The sequence below is a fragment of the Peromyscus eremicus genome, chromosome 12 (assembly GCF_949786415.1).
Source record: "Peromyscus eremicus chromosome 12, PerEre_H2_v1, whole genome shotgun sequence".
NCBI classification, from domain to species: Eukaryota; Metazoa; Chordata; class Mammalia; order Rodentia; family Cricetidae; genus Peromyscus; species Peromyscus eremicus.
Genome location: NC_081428.1, coordinates 10471492 through 10497908, shown reverse-complemented (window position 1 = coordinate 10497908; position 26417 = coordinate 10471492). Strand labels below are relative to the sequence as shown.

The following is a 26417-nucleotide window of genomic DNA, read 5'->3' as shown; positions in this document are numbered from 1 at the left end:
AGATGTCTTCTAGTTGCTGTCCATTCCCAAGATAACTTTGGAGTGGACAGCGGAGTTGTAAGATCACAGCTCTGCACTGCTAGCTCCCGACTGAGAAAGCTATACTGCCTTTTTATATAGATTTGTTCTTTTCTTTTTTTTTTATTCAATTAAGTGTCTGTGTCTGTGTGTGGGTGTGTGCAACTGCATGAAGGTGTCCGTGGGGTCTAGAAGAGGACATCTGATCACTTGGCAATGGAGTTTCGGCCAATTGTGAGTCTTCCACCTCCCAACGTGGGTGCCTGGAAACAAATACTCCAGTCTTCTGCAAAAGCAGTATGTGCTCTTAGCTACTGAGCCATCTCTCCAGTCCTATACTACTTTTTTTCAAATATATATGTAGTGTACATGTGTGTGTGTGAGTGAGTGTGTAAAATTTGTATTTTCTTTGCACTAACTTAGTGTTCAGAAAATTTTCCTTAATGCTTATAGTCAAAGTTGGCTAGAATACAAAAGCAATAGGACAGAATGCAGATTAAATTGTAGGTAAATACAAAGAATGAGAGCTAGGAAAGTTACTTCTTCAGCACATTCAATGAGTCGAGGGAAAGTTATTTAGTCACAGAAAATTCCAGCAGATGTGCTGAATCTCACGTGATCAGTATTTTAAACATATGCAGAGTTTAGCTGTCCTACAACTTGACATTTCTTTGTAATACAGAATGTGGAAAGTTCACATCTGATTTGCTACATCCCCCATGAATGCGGAATGAGGAGGTCAGGAGAGTGAGGAGAGGACCAGAATGAAAACTGTACAATGTGTTCTCCTTTGATCACTTCTATCAAGGACCAGCCTTCCTAGGTTCAAGGAATGAGTTTCTGAAATGGCTCCCAAATCAGCTCTTCTGGGTGTGTGTCAATGAGGCTGAAAGAATGTTCTAAAGCCCAAGGCCACTGGGCCTTGCAGTACTCTGGTTTTAACGTTATAGGGAAGAGGCATATCTGTGAGTAGAATAAAGCACTTAGCTGACACTGAAGTCACCTTCGACTATTTTGAAACAGGAATTGATGTGATTAGCAGCAACACAGAGGCACAAGATGGCACATGTGTGGGTGTAGGATCCTGCCCTCCACCCTGCTCCCTTTCCCACCACAAGCTCATGGCATGATGCTCTCTGTACCCTTCATACCCACATGGATACTGCAAAGACATTTGCTGTGTTCGCTTTATGCTCCTTGTTCCAAATCCTTTGATTCCCATGCTTTTCAGGCTTGTCGATTTTATTTGTTAAAACAGTAACTTACTGACCACCTCACCCAGAATTTGGGCAGGTTATACTTCGATAAACCCTTAGAGACTACAAAGAAAATGGCTGATTACAAAGATGAAAAAGATTATAAAGAAAACGGCCACAAATTTTCTTCTCATGTAAGAAAGTGGAATACATCCTGCAGGTGTTGGGGAGACTGGTAGATATGCAGGGTCTATTGACTGATTTCTGAAGTCAACTGAGGGGGAGCTATAATTTTGGTTTATTAAATGACTTTAGTAAATATTCTTTAATTCAATAATTCCACAAAAATTTTAACTATCAGTGATTCTTCTGTACTTCTTAAGCTGTGAGCCATTATTTTCCTTAATGATGTAGAACGTTCAATGTGTACAGTGCCTCCAAAACTTCACTGGTTGAAACTTTCCCAGGTACCCTCCAGGCGACTGACTGTCTTAACTCCATTGTCTCCTGAACACAGGCAGGAATGATACTTTATCACATCAAAGGATTCCAGGTCACACTTTAACACTCTTCAGGATGAATGTAGAAATTATACATGGTGCTTCTTTATAAATAGCTCCTGTTTAATGGGATTTCATCGCCCTTCTGATGGACATGCATTGATGATCTTTTTGTAAAAAGAGAGAAAGATACCCAATGCTCATCATCACTGAGTTTAGAGGAATCTTAGGAAAATAAAGAGAATCTCCATGACAATAGCTGCGTTTTCACCCCGAAGGGGCTGTTTGTGAAATAATGTGTGGAATACGTTCTTACTGAAAGCACTCACCAGGGTTGTGAAGAAGTAGTGATAGTATTCAGTCATCATGCCCATGAACAAAATCTGCAACAGAGATACGAGGGGTAGATTCACAAGTAGAATTATAATAAGAAATAGAGCATCAGTAGCCTGTCTGCAAACACTTGGGAGCACAAAACTTAGAAATCTGCAGACCCAGTAGATTAGAATCCTGAGGCCAATTAGCGGCTGGTGAGGAGGCCACTGATCTCCAACTTATTTTATATCATTATACTCTTGGACTTACATTGAAATAATTGGTCTGCTGATCAAATTTAAAAGTAGTTTCTGGCCAACAAATTTTATATTTGGAGTTGTGCATGATGATATAGGGTTTTGTCTTTTCTCTTGCTTAAACTTCCAAAAGCAACCCCCTAGCCTAGAAATGTAATGTGATTGTGAAGTCTTCGTCCTTACCACAATGCTTTTCTCAGATTAGAAGTCATTGTACATAGACATGGCAATGCTAGTATTCAGATGTTTTCAAATGAGGGTTGATAACTGAATGTGCCTCTGAAAACCTACCACAAAGTTCTCATTTTACCCAACACACCTGAATTCACAGATAGATGAGGATCAGACTTAGACCCAGTTCACATTATTTCTTTTTTCAACATTGTTTAGTATATTTTAGTAGAATTAGAAGGTATGTATTTTTCTAGCTATTTTTAATCAAATAGATTTTATTATATGTTTCTTTATTTTCCATTATCTTAGTGTACGAAATAGTATAATTATGGCATTGTCATATATACATATAATTGAGCTTGCTGTTCTTTTTTATCTTTCCTTTCCATTCTTGCTTTGCCCAAATTGTCCCTCTTTTTACACCACACACACACACACACACACACACACACACACACACACACACACACACACACCAAGATTTCACAGATGAGAGAAAATATGTTTTTTAGAGCCAATTCTCAGTTACATCTTTAGGATCTTGGTTTTTCCAGAAATGCTATGAGTTCATATACTGTTGTATTTGTTGAGAGAAGAGGAAGGTAGCTAAGCAACATAGTGGTAGTAGGTAGGTAGTTTATTAAGTAGTGATTCCACTTTTGTGCTCAATGCAGCAGAAAATGTTTCAAATGGCTTTCCACATCTTTGAAGTCAGGATATTATCTTCCTCATTGCAGGGTTTAAAAAACACTACTTGAATACTGCTTATTGTTCTTGGTTTGGAATGAATAAAAAAATTACCAAGTTACATTTCTGAAGCATTTTTTCCTGACACCTCTTGCAAGTTCTGACTGCAAATCATAACCTCTCTGGAAGTTTTTAAGTCAGGGTTCCTTGAGCCCTCTCATAACGCCATTCTGGATAAGAGTATCTAAGGTGGGTGGAGCATCACTGATCCGTGGGAAACATGTATCTTGGCAGTGAAGAACAAGGACATTCAGAACTTAGACTAAAGAGATGGATTTTAAAAGTATGGGTAAAGACGACATAAGTTGTCAGAGGTTCTGCTTAAATATTTGAGCTGGCATGACTTTACATGAAAAGGGATAAGGAAGGAAGAGCATTTAAAGACAGCAGTAACAAAGTGTGGACACTCAGGAGACACCTCTGCTAACATGAGAAGCAGAGGCTGTTTGGTGAAACTGGAATGTCTGAAAGTGAGATGAATGATGGGAAACTCTTGCTGTGACTCATGAGCTAATGGGATCTGAGTTGCTCCTCTGGTGCTAACAAGATCAGGTGCACAGAAGGGTTTTTTGAAGGTGGACTTGCTTTAGGGCCATCAATACCATTTAGAACCAGGCATGGTGAGGTCTTGTTAGCTGGTTTCTTCTATCATTTGAGCATAAAGATCTGGCCTGCCAGGGTCAGGCAGGAATCCAATTCTTCATTTTGGTTATTAGATTGTGTAAAGGGAACTGTGTAAAATTTATGTTAAGCTATGAATCTGAACACCAAGTTTAAAATACTGTTTCTGGAGTTGAAACTGAAATACAAATCCACCTGAGTTTACAGCTTTCATTTTGACAAAATTTTCCTTTTGAGCCTCGCAGAAGGTTTTGTTCCCTTGTTGTGAAGATGAACACTTTTTAGAAAGAAAAACAATTATTTAAGCCATTATTTTATTATTATTTTTTTTATAATTCCTGGAGGTAAATATTCATTTGTGATGTGTTATTCAGTATTAGAAATGGGATGTGGCAATTGAGTGGGTAGCAACTGCTGGGCCTGCTTTTATTACAGAAGGAACCTTTGGATCTTCCAGGTGTGCTTTGCATTTGTTGTACCACAAACTTCTCTGTTCTCTTCTCTAGCTAGGTGTTTGGACCAGTGTGTCTCTTTGACTTTGTCCTGATTTCCCTAGAAACTATTAAACGAATGCAGAGCTATTGATCATAACCCTATCAACATTGTGGCCATTCAAGAACCAGAAAGAAAGAAAACCTTCAAGATTAAAAAACATGAGGAAGCTCCAAGAATGGTGTGTTTCAACAGCTGTCCTTTGTAGCGGCCTGTAGACTGATGGGATGCAAAGGGCTGTCTTCTGAAAGCACGCCTTATAAGCATCACTTTACGACTTTTTCTTTGGATGTTAGTATTTCAACTAAAATCAGGAAGGGATTAAGAAAAATGTCACATCAGGATAAATGTCAGTTTTAAAAACAAAAATGTAAAATCATGACATGGAGAACTTTCTAATATTTTATTTTATTTTTTGGTTTTTCAAGATCGGGTTTCTCTGTGTAGTTTTGGTGCCTGTTCTGGATCTCGCTTTGTAGACCAGGCTGGCCTTGAATTCACAGAGATCCGCCTGGCTCTGCCTCCCGAATGATAGGATTAAAGGCGTGCGCCACTACTGCCCGGCTCTAATAATTTTTTGCAGAACTGACTTCTTCCTACAACTGTCTTCTCTGAATTTCTGTGCCATGTGTATCTGCTGAATTGATAAGTGGTGCTCAGTTTACTAAGTTAGCACTGTTAGGACATAGTCTTGTTTGAATTTAAACCAGTGTGCACACTTCACCAAGTTAACATTGCTAAGTACAAGTTCTGCTTCTGTTTAAATCATTACATCTCAAACAATGCTATATAACAAATGTGGGATCAATTGTGTCATATTCAGTTATATTCTTTATTCTCCTTAATTGCTTATACTAATATGGTCTTCTAATAGTACTAGTTTCCAAATATAATTATTACCAAGTAAGTTGTGATATCATATCATTAGCATAGAGAAAAATAGTTTTTAATCAGTGCGGTGAGGATGCACAAGGCTGAACTCTCAGCATTGAGGAGGCTCAGGCAATAGGTTTGCAACTTCAAATCTAGCCTGAGTGACACAGGGCAGAAGATGGAGTAGGGGGAGGATGAGACCCCTAGTTCGGAAGTCATTAATTCTGTTTGTTAAATTTCTGGCCCAATGGGCACACGACAGGATGGTAAGTCCTTGTGCTTACATGATGCCATGTGCTGGCTCTAGCCAACAAGATGGAAAAAGTGAGGACATTTGCCACCTTGCAGACTCTAGCATATTAGTTGCTTGGTTATCAGCACTTAGAGAAGCTATTCTTTTTCTGAATAAGAGCCTTTTTTCTCTTTTCATAAATACCAGGAGTCATGTAAGGGATCCTGTTAACAAGTTTGTTTTGATTTTTTATAAAGGTTAAGGCCAAAATAATGAGCTCTCCAGTCAGAAACACAGGTATATATCCTAGTATGGACAAATATCATCCAGGTTTGTCTAGTTCTTTTTTTAAACCAACTCACCCCTTCCAATTCCCCACTACTTTTAATAGACATTATCATTCTGTTTCAAATGTTTTTTTCTAGGCTACTCTAATTCTTTATAGAATAATGATACTATAAATAAATAATCTTCATTGGGTATCCAGAAATAAGATGAATATCCTATTTTCCCCTAAGGAATGGTGGAATGTTCCAATCTAATGTAGCTGGGCTCTGTTAGTGTAACAGGAAGTCCTTTGACAAACTCCAGCCTCCAGCAATTCCATTAATGACTCTTGATAGTAAGTCATACTCTGTATTACTTGAGGATCAATTTTAAGAACTCAAAAGAGAGTAATAACAAAAGAGGCAAGATCTGCATCCTTAGGACGTACATTCTCCCTTCATAACATAATCCAAAAGGAGGAAGGATGGTGTGAGTCTCTTTAATGCTTTCTCTGCATTGTGGTACTCAGCTAGGAAAGGCTACATGGCTACTCCTTTGTTTCAATTTTTACCTTTTTTTATTTGTATCTAGAATTGATCTGCATGTAGCAGAACAAAAACTCAATGCCATTGGCTCCTGAAAGAACATTTCTAATGGTTCCACTAATACCAATATTCTTTAGGACACAGCTACAACTCATTAACAATGGTGAAACCACACTGTTCCAGCTGCCTTGTGAGGTTTTCACAACTATCAGGAACCTTGTACACAGTAGCATTGGCCTAGCTCTGTTATCCATAGATAAGCTTTTAAATTTTGATGGATGGCTATCAAGTACACTGAGCAGCACAACGTTCGTAAGATCATGTGTTTTCTAAGATGTAATTGACATTTAGATGACTAGGATCTAGTTTATAGGGGTATAAGGTTTGTGGTGGCTACAGAGTCATCTTGTGAGATTGATGGAGCCAAGAATTCCAATAGCATCTCTTAGTTTCTCTGAAGAATCCCGGACCTTCACTCTGTTCTGTTCTCCCAAAGCAGTACCATGCTACAGAGACAGCAACAGCAAATATCCTCCATGAATTCCAAACATCCATCATTAAGGGAAAGCCATATATAAAAAATAATGGTCATTATGTAGTAGCTATAGCAGCAAAACCTTAAAATAGAGGCTAGAGTTCTCCTGGGCTATTTTGAGGGGTTTTGTAATATTTATATGGCTTTTTATTACTGCTTCTTCTCTCGAAAATACATGTCCTGGAAGTTTATATTGACTAAACCAAAGTATATGGCTATGTTTATGGTTTTCTCAATAGAAGGATGAAGTCCCAGGCATCAGACATGGCTTCTAGTCAATAATTTCAAGTGAATAACTTCCCAATGTGTAACACGCACTGTAGCTGAAGTAAGGACTTTTCCTCCAGACAGGAGTAAGTTCTTTCTCCATAAAAATCTTCAGAAACAGTGTAGCAGAGCAACAATTTTAAGATATAAATTTGAGCTCCAGGGTGCATCTTTTTTTCTTCTCTGTGACACAGTCACATCCATGCTTTCTTTTGAATGGGATAGTTCTTAGTCTACATGGGTTGTACTGACTGTCATCAGTGTAATAAGTGAGTATAAGCTAATCTTTTGATACATTCTCATTGTCAGTGTTTTCTGCCACATTAAATCAACTTACATTCCTAAAGGACAGCTCATTGTAGAGAGAATAACAGAGTCCCAAAGCCCCTGAGATTCAGGAAAATTCCATTTTCTTCTGAAGTAGACTGAAGTTCCCTATAGGTGTCCACATTCTGACTTGAGCACACATTCACATGCCTATATGGCAAAAGAGACTGTAAAGGCTATGGGATCCGAGACTGAAGATGAGACAGTTACCCTGGACTATCTGTGTGGACACAAGGTAACCTTATCCGGTAGATACAAGAAAACTATAGGCTGAAAGTGACATTCAGAAGCAAAAGTTAAGAGATGATGTGATGTGAGGCCACAGAGTGACAGATGAGGATAACCCTAGGAGATGAAACCACAAGGAGCGACATTTTTCTGTCTCCACTTCTAGGAGGAAAGCAGTCTGCCTCCACCTTCAGTCAAATCTGAACCTCCAGAATGGCCATGAGACTTCTATTGTTTTAAAGTACTGTGGATGGAACAGCAACAATAGAAAGCAAATGCACTACCTCTCATCTTTCCTTGATGACAATGCACGAGGACTCAGAGCTTTTAGTATGTGAGCATCAACTACGTTCTTCAAGAAGAAAAATACGTTTTCTATTTGAAGTTGATATACTCTATATTTTTAATCACTTCCCTTTACATGTAAATGCTAACAGCGTGTAAGTACTCACTTCCACTTTTTTTTGGCTTCCATTTGACAACAGCATTAAACAAAGTCAACACAGTTTCTTCCTGCTTTCAAGATAAATCAAAGAAAAGGAACGGACATTCCACAAAGCACTCGCTGCACTATTTGGTAGTGTCTCCAGGTCTTGATGCTTCCATAAGATTCTGTCCCCAGAGCTGTGTTCAGAGGAGAGCGGGAGCTGACACTAATGGATTTTAATAAATGGAGTGGAAACAAGTGACTTTCTGTTGGCTTTAGAAAGTGATTCTACTAGTAGAGCTAGACTATTTCATCTGGGTGCTCAACAGATGAAATTGTGCTGTTTCAAGGGTACAGCTGGCTGAGAACAGAACAGGGAGAAAAGATTATGGTGGAATGATAAACAGGCAATCTGGCAAAGAGGAGGAACTGGAGCTTTGGGTAGATGACGTGAACCTAAAAAATAACATTCAGAAATGCTCAGAAGAACCCGGTGGAACAGTCATCTTCTAGAAAGGATACAGTGGAAGAAAATGAGTGAGCATAATCTGGATGGAAAAGTGGACCTGATACGTGGCACACAATCTCTCCCTGATAAGCACTTTCCATAAAGGTGGTAATAAAAACTACACTTCAAATTTGTCTGAAGATAACCTTTCAAAGGTGAGATAGAGCACAGACATTCAGTGGTGATCTCTAAAATATACATAGCCTAGTAATGTGCTCAGTATCCTGGAACATTCAGAAGCACCAAGGGACTTTAAAAACTACCAGTGGTGCTAGAGTAAAGGTTAGCAACTTAACTATCATTTATGTCTGCCGAGAGAGGGAAAATCCATTTTCTCTGATAGAGTGACACTGGGTCTATCAACCACTCACGTTCAGGAGAAGCTGACCAACATATAATGGAGGCGAGTGTGTGTGTGTGTGTGTGTGTGTGTGTGTGTGTGTGTGTGCTTTTACTTGGTTACAGTTTGGAGGGTTTTGTTGTTTTTGTTTTTGTTTTCATTTTTTGGGGGTGGTGTTTTGTTTTCTTGAATTTGAGGAGGTTAAATTTTTTTTAAGAAAGAAAGATGGGTTGGTTGGGAGGGTGAAGTGATCTGGAAAGACTTGAGGAAGGGGAAGAATATGATCAAAATACATTTAAATTTAAAAATTGTTTTCAATAATAAAAATATAATAAAAAAGAATAAAGTACCATTTGTGAAGTTGCATTTTTTAAATATTCTGATATGTCTGCTTCAGGATGGATTGTAGGCATGAATAATCATTATATTCTCCAGGTGATATGTGTTCTAATGCTGAGACCACTGATGTATATTAACTAACCTTCTATTTCTAAGATACAGCACTTAAGATGGTCGCTTCTATTTGGTAAATGTTATAACATGTCCATGCATACATAGAGAAAGTGAATTTGAGAATGCAGACACAGTTATGCTATTTAAGTCCAGGTGTGGTTGCAGTTCTGGGCTCTCATCACTTTATTAGTTCATTTATTGATCACAGGAAGCATAGTTAGTAGAAGAAACAGTATTTTCACACAATCCATAATCCATTTGTGAGTATTCTGAGAACTACACGGATGTTTGGTCAGAGCAAAGCGAGACTTACAGTGGTTGGAGTTTAGCCTTAATTACTGTACCTATCAAGCTCAGGAGCTCCACAAGTTGACCATTGACATTTGAGGAGGCCTGAACTCTGCTGTAAAATCTTCTTCTTTGGACTTTGGTGGAGATTCAGGCACTAGAAAGGGGTTGTTTGCTTTTTGTAGGCATTCAGATAGATATTGGCTTTGGGATAAAACAGCTTTTTAGATGTTGGAATTATTAATTCCAGCCTTCTTATGCATTGTTTTGGACACCTTTTGTGATATTTGAAAAGCTATTTAATCTCCTTAGTGAATTCATCTTTCATTAAGAAAGAATAGTTATGGTCATTTAGGTCAGTGGCAGAGCATTTGCTTAGTAAATGTGAACATGGGTCCCATGACCCACTGACCTACCACAATAAATAAACAAATATTCTTTGTAAAAACTTATAGTTTACTTTTCTCTTTTTGAAATAAAATTATGAATTGATTAATATAGATATTTCTGAGTGCTAGATGCTGCTATATAGTAGACCAAGGTGTACAGGGATGTGTATGGTACATGAAGTCTTATGTTTTTATTAAAGTGCTGACTCAGGTAGAGGACAGAACTTGGGGTTTCAAACATGGGAGGATAAAGTCAGACATTTTACTTAATGAACAGTGTTTTGAGACTACATGTAGGTGAGAGGAAAAGAAGGATTTGTTCTAGAGATGTCAGTTTGTGGTGATATTTATTTGTGCTGAAATATGAAATAACATACAAATTTTATTTGTATGTTAATAAATAAAGTTGCCTGGGGATCAGAGCTAACAACAAGCCATTTAGCAGAAGTCTGGCAGTGGTAGCACATGCCCTTAATCCCGATCACATGACAGGCAGATCTCTGTGTGTTCAAGGATACAGCCATCATGGAGACACAGGCCTTTAATCTCAATACCAACCATAGAGACCTGGAGGTCTGTATAGACAGACAGTGACAAGGAGGCCATGTGGTTGGGTTTACAGCCAATGAGAAGGTAGAACAGAAAGTCAATAAGAAGACAGACACACAAGAAGTAGGTCTCTTTCTTAGGGGAAGGACAACAGTGGCAGCCGGTGGTAAGAAGGCGGTCTTGGTCTCAGCTCTTAGCTACTGCTATCTGACCTCTGGGGCTTTTAACTCTGCATTTAGCTCTGTGTTTTTTATTTAGTAAAACCGTTCAGAATTACATCTACATCAGTTCAGAACAAAGATGGCAAGAGGACTGGAGAAAAGAGGATTGAATCTGAGACATAGAGAGTTGGGTCTCCCATATTTGGCAACTGGTGAATATGAAAAGTAAATGGAGGTAAATGAGCTTTCAGCTGTCTGGTTTCCATTATTAGATGTTTGTGGTCATCAAGAGGGGAGTTAGGAAGACAAAATTGTTGGGCAGAGGAAGGGTGAAGAAGCTGAAAGGTATTCAGTGGTGATTTAATAATGCCCAGCATGGTCATAGGGTATAGGATATGAAGACCTGGCTTGATCTTTTTCAGATATGAAGACCGGTTTGCCCTTCATGTTGAACTTCATTATATATAAAGACTTGGTTTAGCTTTCATTAGATATGAAGATCTGGCTTGACCTTCATTAGATATGAAGACCTGGTTTTCCTTCAATCAGATATGAAGGTTTTGTTGCCTCTTCATTACATTTAAAGTCTTGGTTCAACTTTCTCAGATATGAAGACATGGTTTGACCTTCATTTTGAGCTACATTATATATGAAGACTTGACTCAGGCTTCATCAGGTAGAAGACCTGACTTGACCCGTTGAGATGTGAAGATCTGGTTCTGTCTTCATAGGAACTTGGTCCAACCTTCATCAGATGTGAAGACCTTAGACTCACTGTCATCATATAATGTAAAAGGTGATGCAAAGACCAAAAGTCAGAATCAAGAAGCATGGAGTCATTCTTTGTATGGATGATGACAATCTACAATAGGTGGAATGTCTTATGTATCAATACTGGCCTAGCACTCTTGTATGCACTGTCAGATTTAGTGTTTTTAAGCATGATGTGAGGCATGTGAAATTGCCTCTCTCATATAAAGGCAGAAAATAACAAATCTTCTGCTCCTCTGCTAATTGGTGACCTTATTTATTAGGCTGGGGTTTTTAAAGGTATCTTATTTCTCTTTTATCACAGTATACTGTTGGGCACACAGAAAGTATTCCAAAAGTATTAGCTGATTAGAAATAGTCACATCACAGTAGCCCAGATGACAGAGTTTGATGAACAGTTGTAGAAAGTTCTAAGGGGGACCCTTTTGGTAAGATTTTCATTTGTGAAGTATTGAAGAAGCAGATGTATTTTGCACAGCAACATGGTTTTCCCCTTATTTAGCCTGGATGTTCATTTGAAAATTGGGTATATGTTATGTACCCTTTTCCATATAGAAAAGGGCACATTCCAGATTGCATGTCTCCACAATTCTAAAGAAGACTGAAGTTCACTGTTCCTACTCAAGTCTTAGGATGTGGCCCAATATACACAACTATAATTTTTGGCATTTTTTTCTAAAATAGATCTACCTTGAACACCAGGATACATTTTTATCTTCTATTAAAGCCAAATTTAAATGGGGCTGGAATAAAGCAACAGCACATTCTGAGGAGTATACATCTATAGCATTTTTATTGCTTCCTATTTCAAGTTGAAACATATTTCAGTATTCTTCTAAATATACTTTTTGGAGGATTTGAAGACTCTTGAAGTGGGCATCCTGAACAATATGAACATGGTTGATTGGAGCACATTTTCGGTAAATTGTTGGCTATTCATAAAGGCCAATTAATTGTTGTATGATTTAGATAGCACATTCATATCTGTGAACTGCTCCTTATAACTAAAACTAACTATATGCTCAGGGACTGTAAATATACTTTAATATCAGCCCGAGAGAAACGTAATTACAATGAGAACATACTGCCAAAATAATTGTATAATATACTACAAATTATCATCCAGTTAGTGTAAATTGAGATACATCATGATTATGTTGTTAGGATTTATCCACAGTAATGAACTTATCAATTAGCTGGCTCAAAGACCATCAAAGGACTTGAGGAACTTAAAAGATAATGTATTGCTTAATTAATTCCCCATTTCTTAGACGGCCTGCTAAGTATAAGGCAACACACAAACTCTTTATATCTCAACACTGGTGAGCGAATCCTTGAGCATGGGAAAATATGGAAGTTCTAAGCTGAAGACATGTATAACGAGCTTGGAATCCAATAATCCTGTTTGTAGGTGAGGTGGTGAAGCTGGGGAGGAGCCAGTAGACTTTCTCCCTGGGGTGTATATAAAAGACTATTAACGCCGGGCGGTGGTGGCGCACGCCTTTAATCCCAGCACTCGGGAGGCAGAGCCAGGCAGATCTCTGTGAGTTCGAGGTCAGCCTGGACTACCAAGTGAGTTCCAGGAAAGGTGCAAAGCTACACAGAGAAACCCTGTCTCGAAAACTCCCCCCCCCCCAAAAAAAAAAAGACTATTAACAACTCAGGCAATGAAGGCATCAGGCCCTGGCCTGAAGTTCGAGCTCTGCCATCTCTCTCACTTGAAGCGTGCAGATATTTTAAGCTGATAAAAAGAAATCATTCTAGCCAAATGAATAGCACATGTTAGCTAATAGGAAGTACCAAATGCATAGAAGTTATTTATTAATTTATTTTGGAGAAAGAGCCAAACATTTCCAACTAGGCCACCAAGTTTCTACTCATTGTTCTTACTGTTTCTACTCACAGTCTCTTACTAGTTTATAAAGTGACTTCATGGTTTCAGACCAGTTTGTAGGAATTGGATGGATACGTTTTTGTGACCTTGTTTTCAGGGTCTCCCTTTGCCCTCAGAGGACAGGCAGAGGTTTATTGCTGTGTTGCTATTGTTTGTACAGTCCCATCTCTAACACCTTTAATTTTCAAAACTGCTGAAATACAGATTGACTTTTTCTATTGTCTCTACCACATTCTATCCTTGGCCATGGGGCTATAAGCATAGGCCTATACATGTGGACTTTCTATAAAGACAGAAACAGTTGAGTTATCTGAGAATCAAATGAAACTACTTTCTGAAAGAAGTAGAGGCTAACACAATATGTACTCTGGATTCGATAACTGTAATAATCAGTGGTATCTGGAATGTAACAGAAACAAGCCAAATCCTTAGTTTGTTTAAATCCTTAGGTAAGTTTCAAACCCCACCCTGATACCTACCGGCTGTGTGATGGTAGCCAAATTGCATAATCTCTCTGAGCAATCACTTTCATGTGCAGAGTTTTTTTTCCCTTTTTTTTGAGAATGTTATAACAATGAAATGAATGCTCCATCATTTATGTTCCGTACAGTGCCTTGCATATAACAGGTGTTAAACAATAGTAGTCCTTAAGGTGTCTGCTCTACCCTGCATGTCTGTTATTAGAAAAGATGGACTAAGATGCCAGTTAGAAGGCACATCCACTGTGTGGATGTGCTCAGTGATGCTCAGAGTTCTGAGAGACAAAGAGTGACGGTGTGAACCTTGTCTAATCACCTCTGTTTGCCCTCATCACAGCCTGTGGGCACAACACATACAAGGCAAAAATCAATGCAGAGAATTATTTGATTAATCAGCATTGCCATCATACTTCTTAGCAGAGAAGCTAAGCGTTTAAAACATACACTTTCTTCGTGACCTTGCTTTTATGCTAATTGAATGTGAACAGAAAGAAAGGGGGAAATGAAAGAGTATATGCGTGTTGATAGGAAAAAATGCAATATAATTTTATAAAACATTTTCATTCTGAATGCTTTATGGCTCATTTCTCAATTACTGCTTTCTCTGCTGCCACAAGCGTTGTGGGGAAGAGACTACTCTCCTGAAGCAAGTACTCATGCAAATGATAAGAGTAGGTTTCCTAAGTTGGATGCAGAGGCTCAAGAGCACCCCAGACAGTTTTACAGCTCAGGAAGTTGGCTGAGCCCTATTGGGAAGTATTAAGGCAACTCCACATACTTAAAAGGGAGGTTTATTTTGTGGGCTAACTTACAAGTAAAGGATAAGTTTCAGGGTCCAAGAGAGGTGAGGTGCAGTCCAGTGGTGTTCTTTGGAGAACTCTGCTTGGTCTGCATCCAGCATCCAGGATCCAGGAACCAAGAGAGCTGGCACATCCAGATCTTGAGTTTTAAGGGCTCCTGTCTCAGCCCCACCTCGTAGGCTTGATAGTTACTGGAAGCCTCAATGGGGATAGTACTTCCAGGTCAAAGCTGGAACAGTACCCACTACAGAGCCCCACTGAAGCTTTCCTGTGGGATGGAGCCCTCATAGAGGCTTCCTTCCCATCTATAAGCCATCAGCATGCAGGTCACTCTGCTGGAAAGGGGGTTCCTTTGGTCACTGACATTACAAAAGTTAAAAGTGAGTTTGACCCTGGTCAAAGTGCCAAACTGTTTTTCCTGCCGGGGAGTCACAGGTTCCCAGGCATTTTCATTTCTGACTGCTGTAAGACCTCAGAACAGAATGAAGCTTGACTTTTGAGGAAACTGAAGCTACAAGGAATGACTGGGCCAAATGTCCCTTTGCTGAGTTAGAAGTATATCATTCTTGACATACAATGTACCTCCCCTGCAACTCCCATTCCAATGCCAAAGGTTCAACTTAGAGTCCCATGCATACTAGCTAAGCACTCTGCTAGTGAGCCATCTCCCTAACAGGAGTGCTGTATTGCAGGTGGGTAGAAGGGAGGTTACTTTGGAGATCACTTATTGAAAGACTCTAATATAGTTCTTGATTCATTTCTTTATTCAGTCATTGCACAATTCACTCACTATGTGACATAACATAGTAGGTGCTGGGGATTTAAATAAAAAGAGAGAAAAATCTAATCAAGGTTGCTGTGTATTCAGGCCCCATACCCTCTCCCTTGGGTGTGGCTATCACTGGAGGCTGTGGTCTTGTAAGAAGTCTAGAAAGAGGCAGATTCAGGTCTTGCAGGACTTAGTGTTCTGTATTAAAAACACACTCAGTTCATAGAAGATAAAATTATGATCTCTGAGCATCAGTTTTCAATTGGAATAGAAGAATCCTGTTGGGGTGATGGGGCCTTAAATGAGATGGTTGCTTAGAACCCAGCCTGAAGTAAGATTCAGGTTGAGAGTTCCGCACATAATGTCTCCCTACCCTTCTCTTTATCATAGAAACTCATTTCCTGTTAGGCATTTCCTCAAAGAATAACTCTATGAGAAAAGGTGTGTGTGTGTATGTATGATGGTCATTGGAGAAGAGTAGGACTTGGGACGTTAGAGTAAGGAAGGGACACAGTAGATAGGAGAAGAAGCCAGTATGCTTTCAGGCATCAGGATGCTTACTGGAAAGTGACACATGAATAAGGTGGGGGTGGCGGTTTTGACTTGTGACCTGGCCCATGTGACCTGTCAGCTGTTGGGGGGAAACTGTGAGTACAGAAATTGGCAAAGACAGTATGTTCATGAGAAAGCTGCACTCTTCTCTAGTCTAATCAAGTCTTGACATTTGAATTTCAAACTAATTTGGGGGAAATAACTTTTCAGATTCTCATCATATAGTACTTGTTCGATATGAATAGGAATAATCACTTTGCCAAGTGATTAGCATGCTCAATAATAACTATAGACCTTCCTCCTTTTTTTTTAACTTTCAGATAAATGTCAAATACCTTCCTTAAGGTGCATTTAATTCCCTTTTTTTCCTTCAGAAGCATTAACAAGTGAGAAAATGAGATGAAGGTGCAGGGGAGAGCAAGGCAATGAAGGGAACACTAAGGGAATGCCAGACTGACCTGGGAGAGTGTTCTCACTAGTGATTTTCACACACAACAAAGGAAAGTTATTAACACCAACCTCGTGGGAAGACTAGGAGCAAGGGGATGTGTTTTTCCTAGAGAGTTTTGGAAGCCTGCTTCTGATAGTCTATTGTGAAAGAGGGTCCTTCATGGTAACGTGATTTCATAGCCTTTGACATCTGTCTGCCTGCAGAGACTCTTTGGCAACCTGGCTCTACCCGAAGTCCAGTTGAATGGGCCTCTTTACCTAGCAGAGCTCCAGTGTCTTCTATTCCTAAGTAAGCATGCCAAACTTACCTCAGAATGCATGCCATGGGAATGTAAGAAGCCAGGCACCATAATTATCATCTATTGGGCCCTCCATCAAGGACATGAGCCTCCTTCCTTTTTTTTTTTTTTTTTTAGTGAATGGTAACCAGAATCATCCTTAGATGCCTGAGAGAACTTCTTAGACAGCTATAGGCAAGGAACCTGTCTTGCATTTTATAGGTCGATGCCCAAAGCTAATGGAGTCACTTAAAGAGAATCACACAGAATACTTGCGTATTATTTTAACCAGAATAGCGAACTCTGAGTATTCAATACAATAGGCTCTAGTTGTCTAGCAAATCCATAACAAGGCCAGCTTAGATCTTCTGTAGCCAATTCAAAAGGAGTAACTGCATTTGCATACATAATACAGTGGAACCTTTGTGACAGGTTCTTTCCTCAAAGCTACTTGCAAGTCATTAGTAAAATTGATGTCAAACTTGCTACCCCCCAGGCTCAGAGGTCATTGTCAAAGAGGAAACAAAAGGTTTGTGGAGCCAGAAGGAGCAGAATTCTCCAGTGAATCAGTATTTTTCAGACATGACAGTGTATAAACTAATCATGGCTGAGGCTACATGCAAAAAAACTACACAAGATCAAGCTAGCCCAAAATCACAGTATGAATAAGGAATCAAATGAAGTTGCATCCCTAGCTATTGGTGACTGATGGCCTCTGGGAAAGGAAGATGCAGTTTTCTTCATGAATGTGTGCCCTGAGAGGTTACCCATGCTCCAGGAGATGATCCCATACCCATGCTCATACAGACAGTATGAAGTCGACACAGTGGATCTAAGAAAAAAGTCTGGCTGTGGGTCTCTGCATCTTCTGCTGAATGAAGCCTCTCTGATGATGATCATGCTAGCCTCTGGTCTGTGAGTATAGCAGAGTATCATTAGGAATCATTTCTTTGACTTTTTTGGTCAATATGTTTGGTTCTATTCTAGGTCTCTGGGCTATCCAGCCTCTGGCTCTTGGCTCTCCAGGCAGTGTCAGGCATGGGGGCTCTCTCTCTGTGGCATGAGTCTCAAGCTGAATCAGTCATTGGTTGGCCACTCCCACAAGTTCTGTGACTTCTTTACCCCAGTACATCTTGTAGGCAGGACAAATTATAGGTTGAATATTTTATAGCTGGGTTGGTGTCTCGGACTCTCCACTGGAAGCCATGTCTAGTTACAGGAGATGGCTGGTGCAGGCTCTGTATTCCACTCAGTAGGAGTCTTAACTAGCGTCACCCTTGTATATTCCTGGGAGTTTCCATTGCACTAGATTTCTACCTTACCCCTGAAATGTGGGGAATCCTGTGGAAGAGGAGGAGGAAGGATAGTAGGAGCCAGAAGGGTCAAGGATACCACAAAAAAACTTACAGAATCAATCAACTATGGCTCATAGAGACTCACAGAAACTGAAGCAACAAACATGGACCCGACCCTGTATGGGTTTGAGCTAGATTCTCTGCATATATCTTATGGTTGTGTAGCTTGGTGTTCTTGTGGGACTCCCAAAAATGAGCATGGAGGGTGTCTCTGACTCTTTTGCCTGCATTTGGGACCCCTGTCTTCCTACTGAATTGCCTCACCCAGCCTTAATATGTATCATATCTTATTGTATCTTGTTAGGTCATGGTTGGTGGACATCTCTGGGAGGTCTGCCCTTTTCTGAAGGAAAATGGGGAAGGAGTAGATCTGGGAGAGAGGGAAGATGGGTGAGGGAGGGACTGGGAGGACAAGAGGGAGGGGAAACTGTGGTCAGGATTTAATATATGAGAGAAGAATAAATTAAAAAAAAAAAACAGCAGCTGAGTAACTTCTTGTAACTTCCACCAAAGTTTACTGACAATCTTACTACTAAAGTGATTGGAAAAAGGAAACCCAGTTTGGAATTCTAAGATGGAGGTGAAATAAAAGTATTTGCATCAACGGCCAGAGCAAAAGAGAGCCAATCCCATTTCCCACTGCCATCCCCAGACCTTCATCACACCAGATTTTAATTGTTTCTTGAGAGATGTAATCCATAGCCCACTAGAAACATTGCTTCTAAGAAAGGAATTTATGCTTACATTTCTCAATAAAGAAGGGAAAGCTCCATAGCCAGGACTCACAACAGTCTTCTCTTGTTTATCCAAGGCCTGCCTTTTGGGAAAGATGTAGCTAGCGGTGTGAGTCAGATTGAATGCCACATACATCTCATTAGAACATAATTCTCTTGAATGTAGCACAAGTTTCCACTCTCTGCTGTCAGGGGCTCCTGGGAAGGCTTGCTTCTTTGCATTTTGAGAGTTGCACATAAAATCTGGGTGATTTTTTTCTGATTCTGATCTATACACTCCATTGTGTACTTTAATCAGCCATGTTAAGCTGTGTAAATGAAGCCTTACGGCAATTCTAAGTCGGATCTTTTAGTACAGTCATTCAGTGGATAAGACAGACAAATAAATGGCTGGCCTTCCTGAGTATGTACTTCTGGTCCAACCACTGCTGTAAGTTTTAACTCAGTGGATGTGGAAGTGCTCCCCAAGTATGGCCATAGAACCATGGAGCCCCAGGATATATGACTGTATCAGAAGACAGCATCCCAGTGGTTCAAGAGCCACAGTGCTCATTTATTGGGAGGTGCTGGTGCACTTAGGAAATTGCCACCCATTAGCAACCTCTGGTGTTTTTAACCATGGTGCACAATGTATAGTGCACATTATTTTAAAATATTGATACGGACATTGGCTTATGTGACATATCTACTTAAGTATGAAGGCTACATGTGTTTCCCCCCCTGATTTTTCTCCAGATTTAATTATTTGATGATTTTTTTTTTTATTACTGATTGTATTTGAAACATCTGACTAGAATTTCAAGATGCACCTATGTACTTTCTAGACGTAGTTCTGGCCCATATCTGCACTCTTGAGTATAGCACTCTAGTACCCAAAGTAAGGCAATCCCAAATGTGTGTAGCTGTTGACACAAGCCCCTGGAACTAAAATCACTCAGCAGAGAGGACTGGGAAACAGTGCGTTATCTCTTACAGATTCTGAATTCTCTTTCTTGGGTGTCAGACCAAAGCCCTGAGAAACCCAATTATCGCTGCTTGATTATTATTATGAACATGACTGACATCTTTCATCTGTGGAGGATGTTTTAATTGCCTGTTTGCACCTACATCCTCTGGAGAGGAAGGCGAAGCAGCTTACTGTCCATAACAAGAGCAATACCTTCCTGGGCTGAGATTGCTCTGTCCCCTCTTTTACTGCAACTTAGAATCCTGCAGCTTAGGCCACAGAGGTCTTGCTATGTTAAGTCAGCCACTGCACAAATTAAATGTGGCTTCATCTTCTCAGAAGATGTAAAGAACACAGACATTTGTGTCACCTAGAGAATCTACCCTCTCCTCCCATCTGCTAGCAGGGTCCACTTACCACACAGCACATACGGAGCAGTACACACACATCACAACTGGCTCTGAACTAATTATACCTTTGGTTCCTTAAAAGGGGTCTGAAAATTACAATATTTGGCTCGCCCTATAGTGTGGTGGCTGTACCAGGCCATACCAAGTGAAAACCCAAACCAAATGCCATTTTTTGAGAAAGATAAAATATATTTCTCCCATCTTTTACCCCCTCCAAAGACCTCTTACCTGCTTAAGGATTTCAGCAGCCGTTTCGTGGGAACAATCAAATATCACATAAAACTCTTTGCCTTTCTTCATCTCCTTGAGCAGAGGTTTGGCATCTTTATTCCCAGAGGGCAGTTGGCGGATTTTGATTTTAATGTTGTATCTGGAAGGAGCTTTGATGAGCTCTTGCAGGCGAATTAGACCTGGAAAATGACATCCAATCATGCACCAGAGATGGATCTGTGTTGTTTATTGCCATTTACAGTCAAGGCAGAACATTCCCAAAATGTATCAAGTGGCCACCAACATAAAGGTTACACTATTGACTTCCTATTTATCATCCCCCCTTATCTGGTAGATTGCACTGATATTTTCCATTTGTGGGTCTGTGTGGCTGGGAGGCACAATTTCCCCAAGTGCATTTTGAATTTATTGAGCATGCACTTGTCCTTTCAACCTTTCAGCCAACACTACACGTCTTTAACATGTCAAGTCTATGACTATGAAACTTCAACAAACAATAGCTTGCTTGAAGTTTCTAGAGGTACTCAACAAAATAGCACCTGTTATCATTTTTAGAAACATATTTTCAAAAATTTATTCTTGTGAATATGTGTTTGAGTGCATTAATGTGCATGTATATGTACCTCTGCTAGTAGCCAGAAGTGGGCATCAGATCCCCTGGATCTGGAATTACTGGCAGTTGTGAGCTGACTGATGTGAATGCTGGGAAATGAATTCTGGTCCCCTGCAAGCTCTTAAGCATTGAGCCCTCTTTCCAGTCCCTACATCTGTTATCTTTTAAAAGCTCAAGGAATACAAGGATTTCTTGGGGTTGCTAACTTATGTAAACTTATCATCAAATATTCATTTGTAGTATGTCGTTTACCAGCTAATTAGTCAACTTGCTTTGTATAATCTTTTGATGCTTGCTCAGTAAACTATTTACAAATGGCTCATTATCTCTCTTGCTAATATGGTAGAGAGTTGTGTTGATTAAGTCCTTGTTTGGTTAAAATGTACTATAGGATTTGGGGTGAGTATGATAGTGGAAGCAGAAATGTCATTTAAAATATAACTGCTTGCAGTTGTAGGGAAGTGTATGCAGCAGCCTAAAATGATGAAATATTTGCTTTACCACAGGTCTGGGTTCACCCAAGTTGCACTTTTCCCTAATAGTAGTTCATTACTAGGCAAGGTGTGTACAGCCACAGAAAAGCTCTATCTCATGACCCTGATGTTAACTGGTGTTTGCTAGACTGCATGATGTTCTCTCTCTCTCTCTCTCTCTCTCTCTCTCTCTCTCTCTCTCTCTCTCTCTGACTCCTATCACATTGGAAAATTGACTTTAAAAAAAAGTCTGCAGTTCAGTGCCTTCAGGATTTGTTAGCCAGAAGTAATCAACAGAGAATATTAAACTTTATGAGTGTTCAGACGGAAATTGTGCTATGCATGGTACAGGATGGCACATGGATTTCAGCCCCTTCCAGAAGTGAGACTTTGCTTCTTTCTCTGTTATTTTTTATTGCCCTCCCCTCAATAGTCCCATTTATTTTAGCTGAAATTGGAAAGGCTTCTCCAACACAGGAGATGGGTTTGATTCTGAAGTGTGGCCAGGTTTTCATGACACTATTTTCAGAGTTACACTGAGTGGAGATGAGAGGGACTGTTACAGAACCATGTTAGGAATTAGTACATTTCCCACCCACCCCTTTTCCTCTTTTCATAAAAATCAAAATTAGAACAACATCCTTCCTGGGCTCTCACTCCTTTTCCAATCAGTGACGAACCAAAAACTGAAACACTCCTTTTTTTTTTCTTACCAAGTTTCTTTTTCGGAATCACCACCAAATACTAAGAATGAAGTTGGGATGGATCCCGATCCCCCTGCCTGGGAGCCCCCCAAACAATTCAAGCTAAACAACTGTCTCCCATATCCAGAGGGCCTAGACTAGTCCTGTGGGGGCTCCACAGCTGTTACATGGGCGGGATTTTTGGAGCCCAGTGCCTACAGTGTGACACCTTGCACAGCCTTGGTGCAGGGGGAGGGTCTTGGACCTGCCTCAGCTGAGTGTGCCAGGTGGGAGACCTTGACTTGGGAAATGTGAAGATGGGGGATGGGTTGGGGAGGAAGGCTTGGGGGTGGGAAAAGGGAAGAGGGGGGGATTTGTGGTTGGTTTGTGAAAGTGAATTGCAAATTTCTTAATAATAAAAATATATTAAAAAAAGAATGAGGTTGGGGTGGAACAGGCACTTATATATTTGTTATTCCTTTTATTAGTTAAACCTCATCATGGCACTATGAAGCAAGTTACCACGTTTATTATCTCAGATACAGAAACCAAGGCCCAGAGCAATTAAATAACTTACTCGGGGCTATAGGGATAGCTAGCAGGAACCATAGATTAGGATTATTTGTGAGTCTAATGCTCCATCTTTCCATGTCCCTGCCCTGCCTTACAAATACAGGCTATTGTTGCTGAGGGAACACTGAAGCTTAAAATGGTTTGATGATAAGGAAAAACAGAACCAGAAACTGATTTTCCTCTCTTTCTTTCTTCGGGCTTCATGCTCTGCTATCAATTTTTTTCTTCTTTTTTAGCATGAGCATGACCACCTTGGAGAGCTCAATATGGCCTTTAAATGAAATGGGGAAAACATTTTAAACGTGCATTTTATATGCTGCAAAGAGCTGTTCCTTTGTTCTTTGCTGAATGGAATGTCAGCCTTGAAGTGCATCTTCCTAGCCAGGACCCTGTTGGCATTTAAAGTTGACAGGCACCAGTTCCCCCTTCATTCCTTTACATTCATGTTCAAGAGGACGTGTTTTTTGGATGCTCATTAGATCCTAAGCCTGTGCTGAACTCTGCAAGGCTTTTAGAGCTCGGAGGAGATTTTCATACTAGAAAGTATCCCCAGGTGGATGAAGTACCCATTGCCACTTGATTTCATACATAGAAAGCTGGCTGGACTTACTACAGGCCAGAGTAACTTGCTGGAGGTGACAGTCACGTAGCAGGTTCAGGGCTTAAAGCCAAGTCTGCCTTCTGACTCCCCAGTAGGGTCCTTTCTCTTGAATCAGGGACCCTGTCTGACTTTCACGTTTTGGAACAACTGATTGAACAAATGGCTCAACTAACTGACTTCGATGTCAGCAAACAGAAAAAGCAGATTCTGGACCAGCATCAGACCGTGGCTTGGCTTGCAGTGACCATCCACTTTCATAATAGTTTCAGAAAAGAAAGATTTTCATGTCAAGGGAAGAGCAGTAAGTCAATATAGAGGGTCAGTTTCTAATTGGGATAATTTTGTCTTTATAGAAAAAACTTATCACTAAGCTTGTAAATGAGAAAACTCATTCCTGGGTCTGTAGGTGATTGGCTTTGGGGAAAGGAGAGATCTGCAGACTGAAAGATTACAGCCCCAAGGTGTGAGAAGGGCAGAGACTTTGCATCTGTCTTTGTGAAGTAACCTCAAGCCAAGTCTTTCTGCCCTCATGAACAAATGATGCAGAATTTACAATTTAAAGAGCTTTCTCCCTTCACAGGAGAGAAAATTTACTGAACTCTTTCCTTTATATTTGCATTTTGCAGCAATCCATCAATCATTTCATGTTTCATTGTAATGACTAGTTAAAAAATTATTTGTTAAATAAATAATGACTTTAGGGAAAGGAAACAGATTTAAGAGCAGCCCCCAGCTTTGTGACATCCTCATTTGGATGCCTGCCCTGATCAGGTGACAAAGCCCTGCCAAGATTTCTGTTACAGGCAATGCCAATGGTGCGTGTTAAACTAGGAATTTGGTGGTTTTTCTAGCCCGTCAAGGTAGAGGCATTTTAGATTAAAATGTAGATCAGACAGATCCAAGTGAGTGACATTATATAAAACTCTGATCTCATCTTGACTCTCTGTAAATATCAATGTCATGAACGACTAAGAAAGATCTGGACCAAAGGAGACCAAAGAGATGTCACAATGAAATACAATGAATGCTGCTGGGGCAATTAGGGAAAAGAGAATTATCCATGAATGTGGTTGCTTGACAGTATTCTATCATTGCTAAGCTTCCTGCATTGGATGGATTGTAGTGTGGCTGTAATGAAAGCTAGTTTTTAAAGTAGGCACAACAATGTATTAGTGAGCAAAAATGTCAGAATATCTACAATTTACTTTCCAGTGGTTCTATGGAGCTTATAGTTATTATTACTCATACTTTTTTTTTCATGCTGCTTAAAATTGAACCCAGAGCTTTGATCTCTACACATTGAAACTTTGAGACAAAGTATAGTATACCATATAGCCCAGGATGACTTGGGGCTTCTTATCTTCCTGCCCCAGCCTGCCAAGCAAGGTTTATGGGTCTGCACCACCACTCCCTATTTGTAGTTATTTCTATGTTGAAAGAATTTGGGGAAGATTAAAATGAATTTGGTTAGTTAAAAATGGCTGCTATATCTGGATGAAGGCATGGGTGTACAAGTTTATTGTACACCTCTTGAAACTGTTCTCTAAGTTCAAAGACAAAACTCATGGCTATGAAGCAATATCATGAGTGTCTCTTCTTATCCACACCCCTAGGCATGCAATTAGAAACTTAAAATTATGAAAGTGCTTCAGAGTAAAGCCAGTTTGTTTCACGTGAATGTGAGCTAGGCTGCATATAGAGATAACATTTCAAAAGTCTACATGGCCAATTCGAAACACTTTGGCTGTCTGCCCTGTGTATTCAAATATGACACAGAAAAATGCTGATCTGCATGTGTACTGAGGAGCCGTGGCATGAGGTAGAGCATATGGGAGAGGAGCAAAACTTCCTTCTATTTCCAGTACATGTGTAAAACTGCTCTGTGTCTTCCTTAGTAATAACAAACCGTGCTATTTACACTGCCCCTCTTTCACAGTGTGCTGCTTGCCTTACGAATAGCTCCTAAAGCTAGAATATTCTTTGGAAGTGTACAGGTGCTGGAGCTATTTCATGGAGAGGAAAGTGAGGCACAGTGAGGTTAATTGTCTAGACCAGCCCTGAGAATGAGTCACAGACACCAGGAATTGGAAGGGACTTTAAAGGTCAAAGCCTGACTTGATGCAGGAATCCCCTCACAGTGCCACTGAACGCCTCTCGGTGTGAGAGATTCTCTCCTATACACCGCAGTTCAATCTACTCCTGGGCAGCTTTCATTCTGTTTAATGAGTCTCAGTTCAAAAGGAAAGTGCCTCCGTTTTCTTGAGTCTTAATCCAATTCCCTGTTCATTAAACCATACGAGTCGGTTTGATGCTGTAAAAGTGAGTGTAATAAACCATTGGGACCCGAAGATCAGATCACACATTTTAAATGTTAATTTCTTCTTCATTTGAACTTAGAAACATGCAAAATGGCATTTCACAAATGTGTGGGTATATTAATATACCCACATCTAATAGGATTCTTAAGGGCATCTATGTATAAATTGGGAATCTTCCAGAGGGAAGGAAAAATCTGAGCTGAGAAATGGAAATGAGAGACACGAATTACCCGGGGAAGTGCAGCATGCCTTGGTGCAAAGCTTTGGAATATGATTTTTCAAAACTACAACAACAACGTAACGGTAAGTTAGAGGCATCCATAAAGAAAAATTGTGTCCCTTGATCACAAAGGGACTCGTGGGGGAACCTAACCCAAATATTTGAGATTCACAAATATTGCAGTAAACTCCAGCAATGTATTTTGAGCCTGAATTCTGGGTAATATCTATGGTAGCTAAAAGCAATGTCCCTTGCATACAACATCTAAAGACTGGTTTCCTGAGCAGAATTCTGAAATTTTGCAGAGTTCTGGACAGAGGACTGGGGTTGGATATATGAAAATTTTAAACAAGTGGAAGAAGAAGAAAAAAAACCCTGTAGATTGTTGCCTGTTGTTAGGACCTGGTAGCAAGGTCCCCTCTGTTATTTCAGTGGGAATCACACAGTGAGGGTGATTTGAGTAGCATTGATGTTCTAACAGCACAGTGGGCTAAGTTGTGCACAATGAAAGGGAAAGATTCACCGTCTCTTCTGTGACACTGACTGTTTACAGAATCT

At 40.0% G+C, this 26417-nt stretch overlaps 1 protein-coding gene across 12 annotated transcripts in view; it reads right to left on the bottom strand.

Moving 5' to 3' along the window:
• Nucleotides 1-26417, bottom strand: part of Grik1 (glutamate ionotropic receptor kainate type subunit 1) — a 386759-nt gene that overhangs the window by 110271 nt on the left and 250071 nt on the right. For all 12 annotated transcript variants that reach the window (XM_059276868.1, XM_059276871.1, XM_059276869.1 and 9 more), the window contains 2 exons: nt 20376-20557; nt 2044-2097 (listed from right to left, as the gene is read on the bottom strand). In XM_059276868.1, the coding sequence (XP_059132851.1) occupies nt 2044-2097; nt 20376-20557 (236 nt within the window). The remainder of the gene's footprint in view (nt 1-2043; nt 2098-20375; nt 20558-26417) is intronic.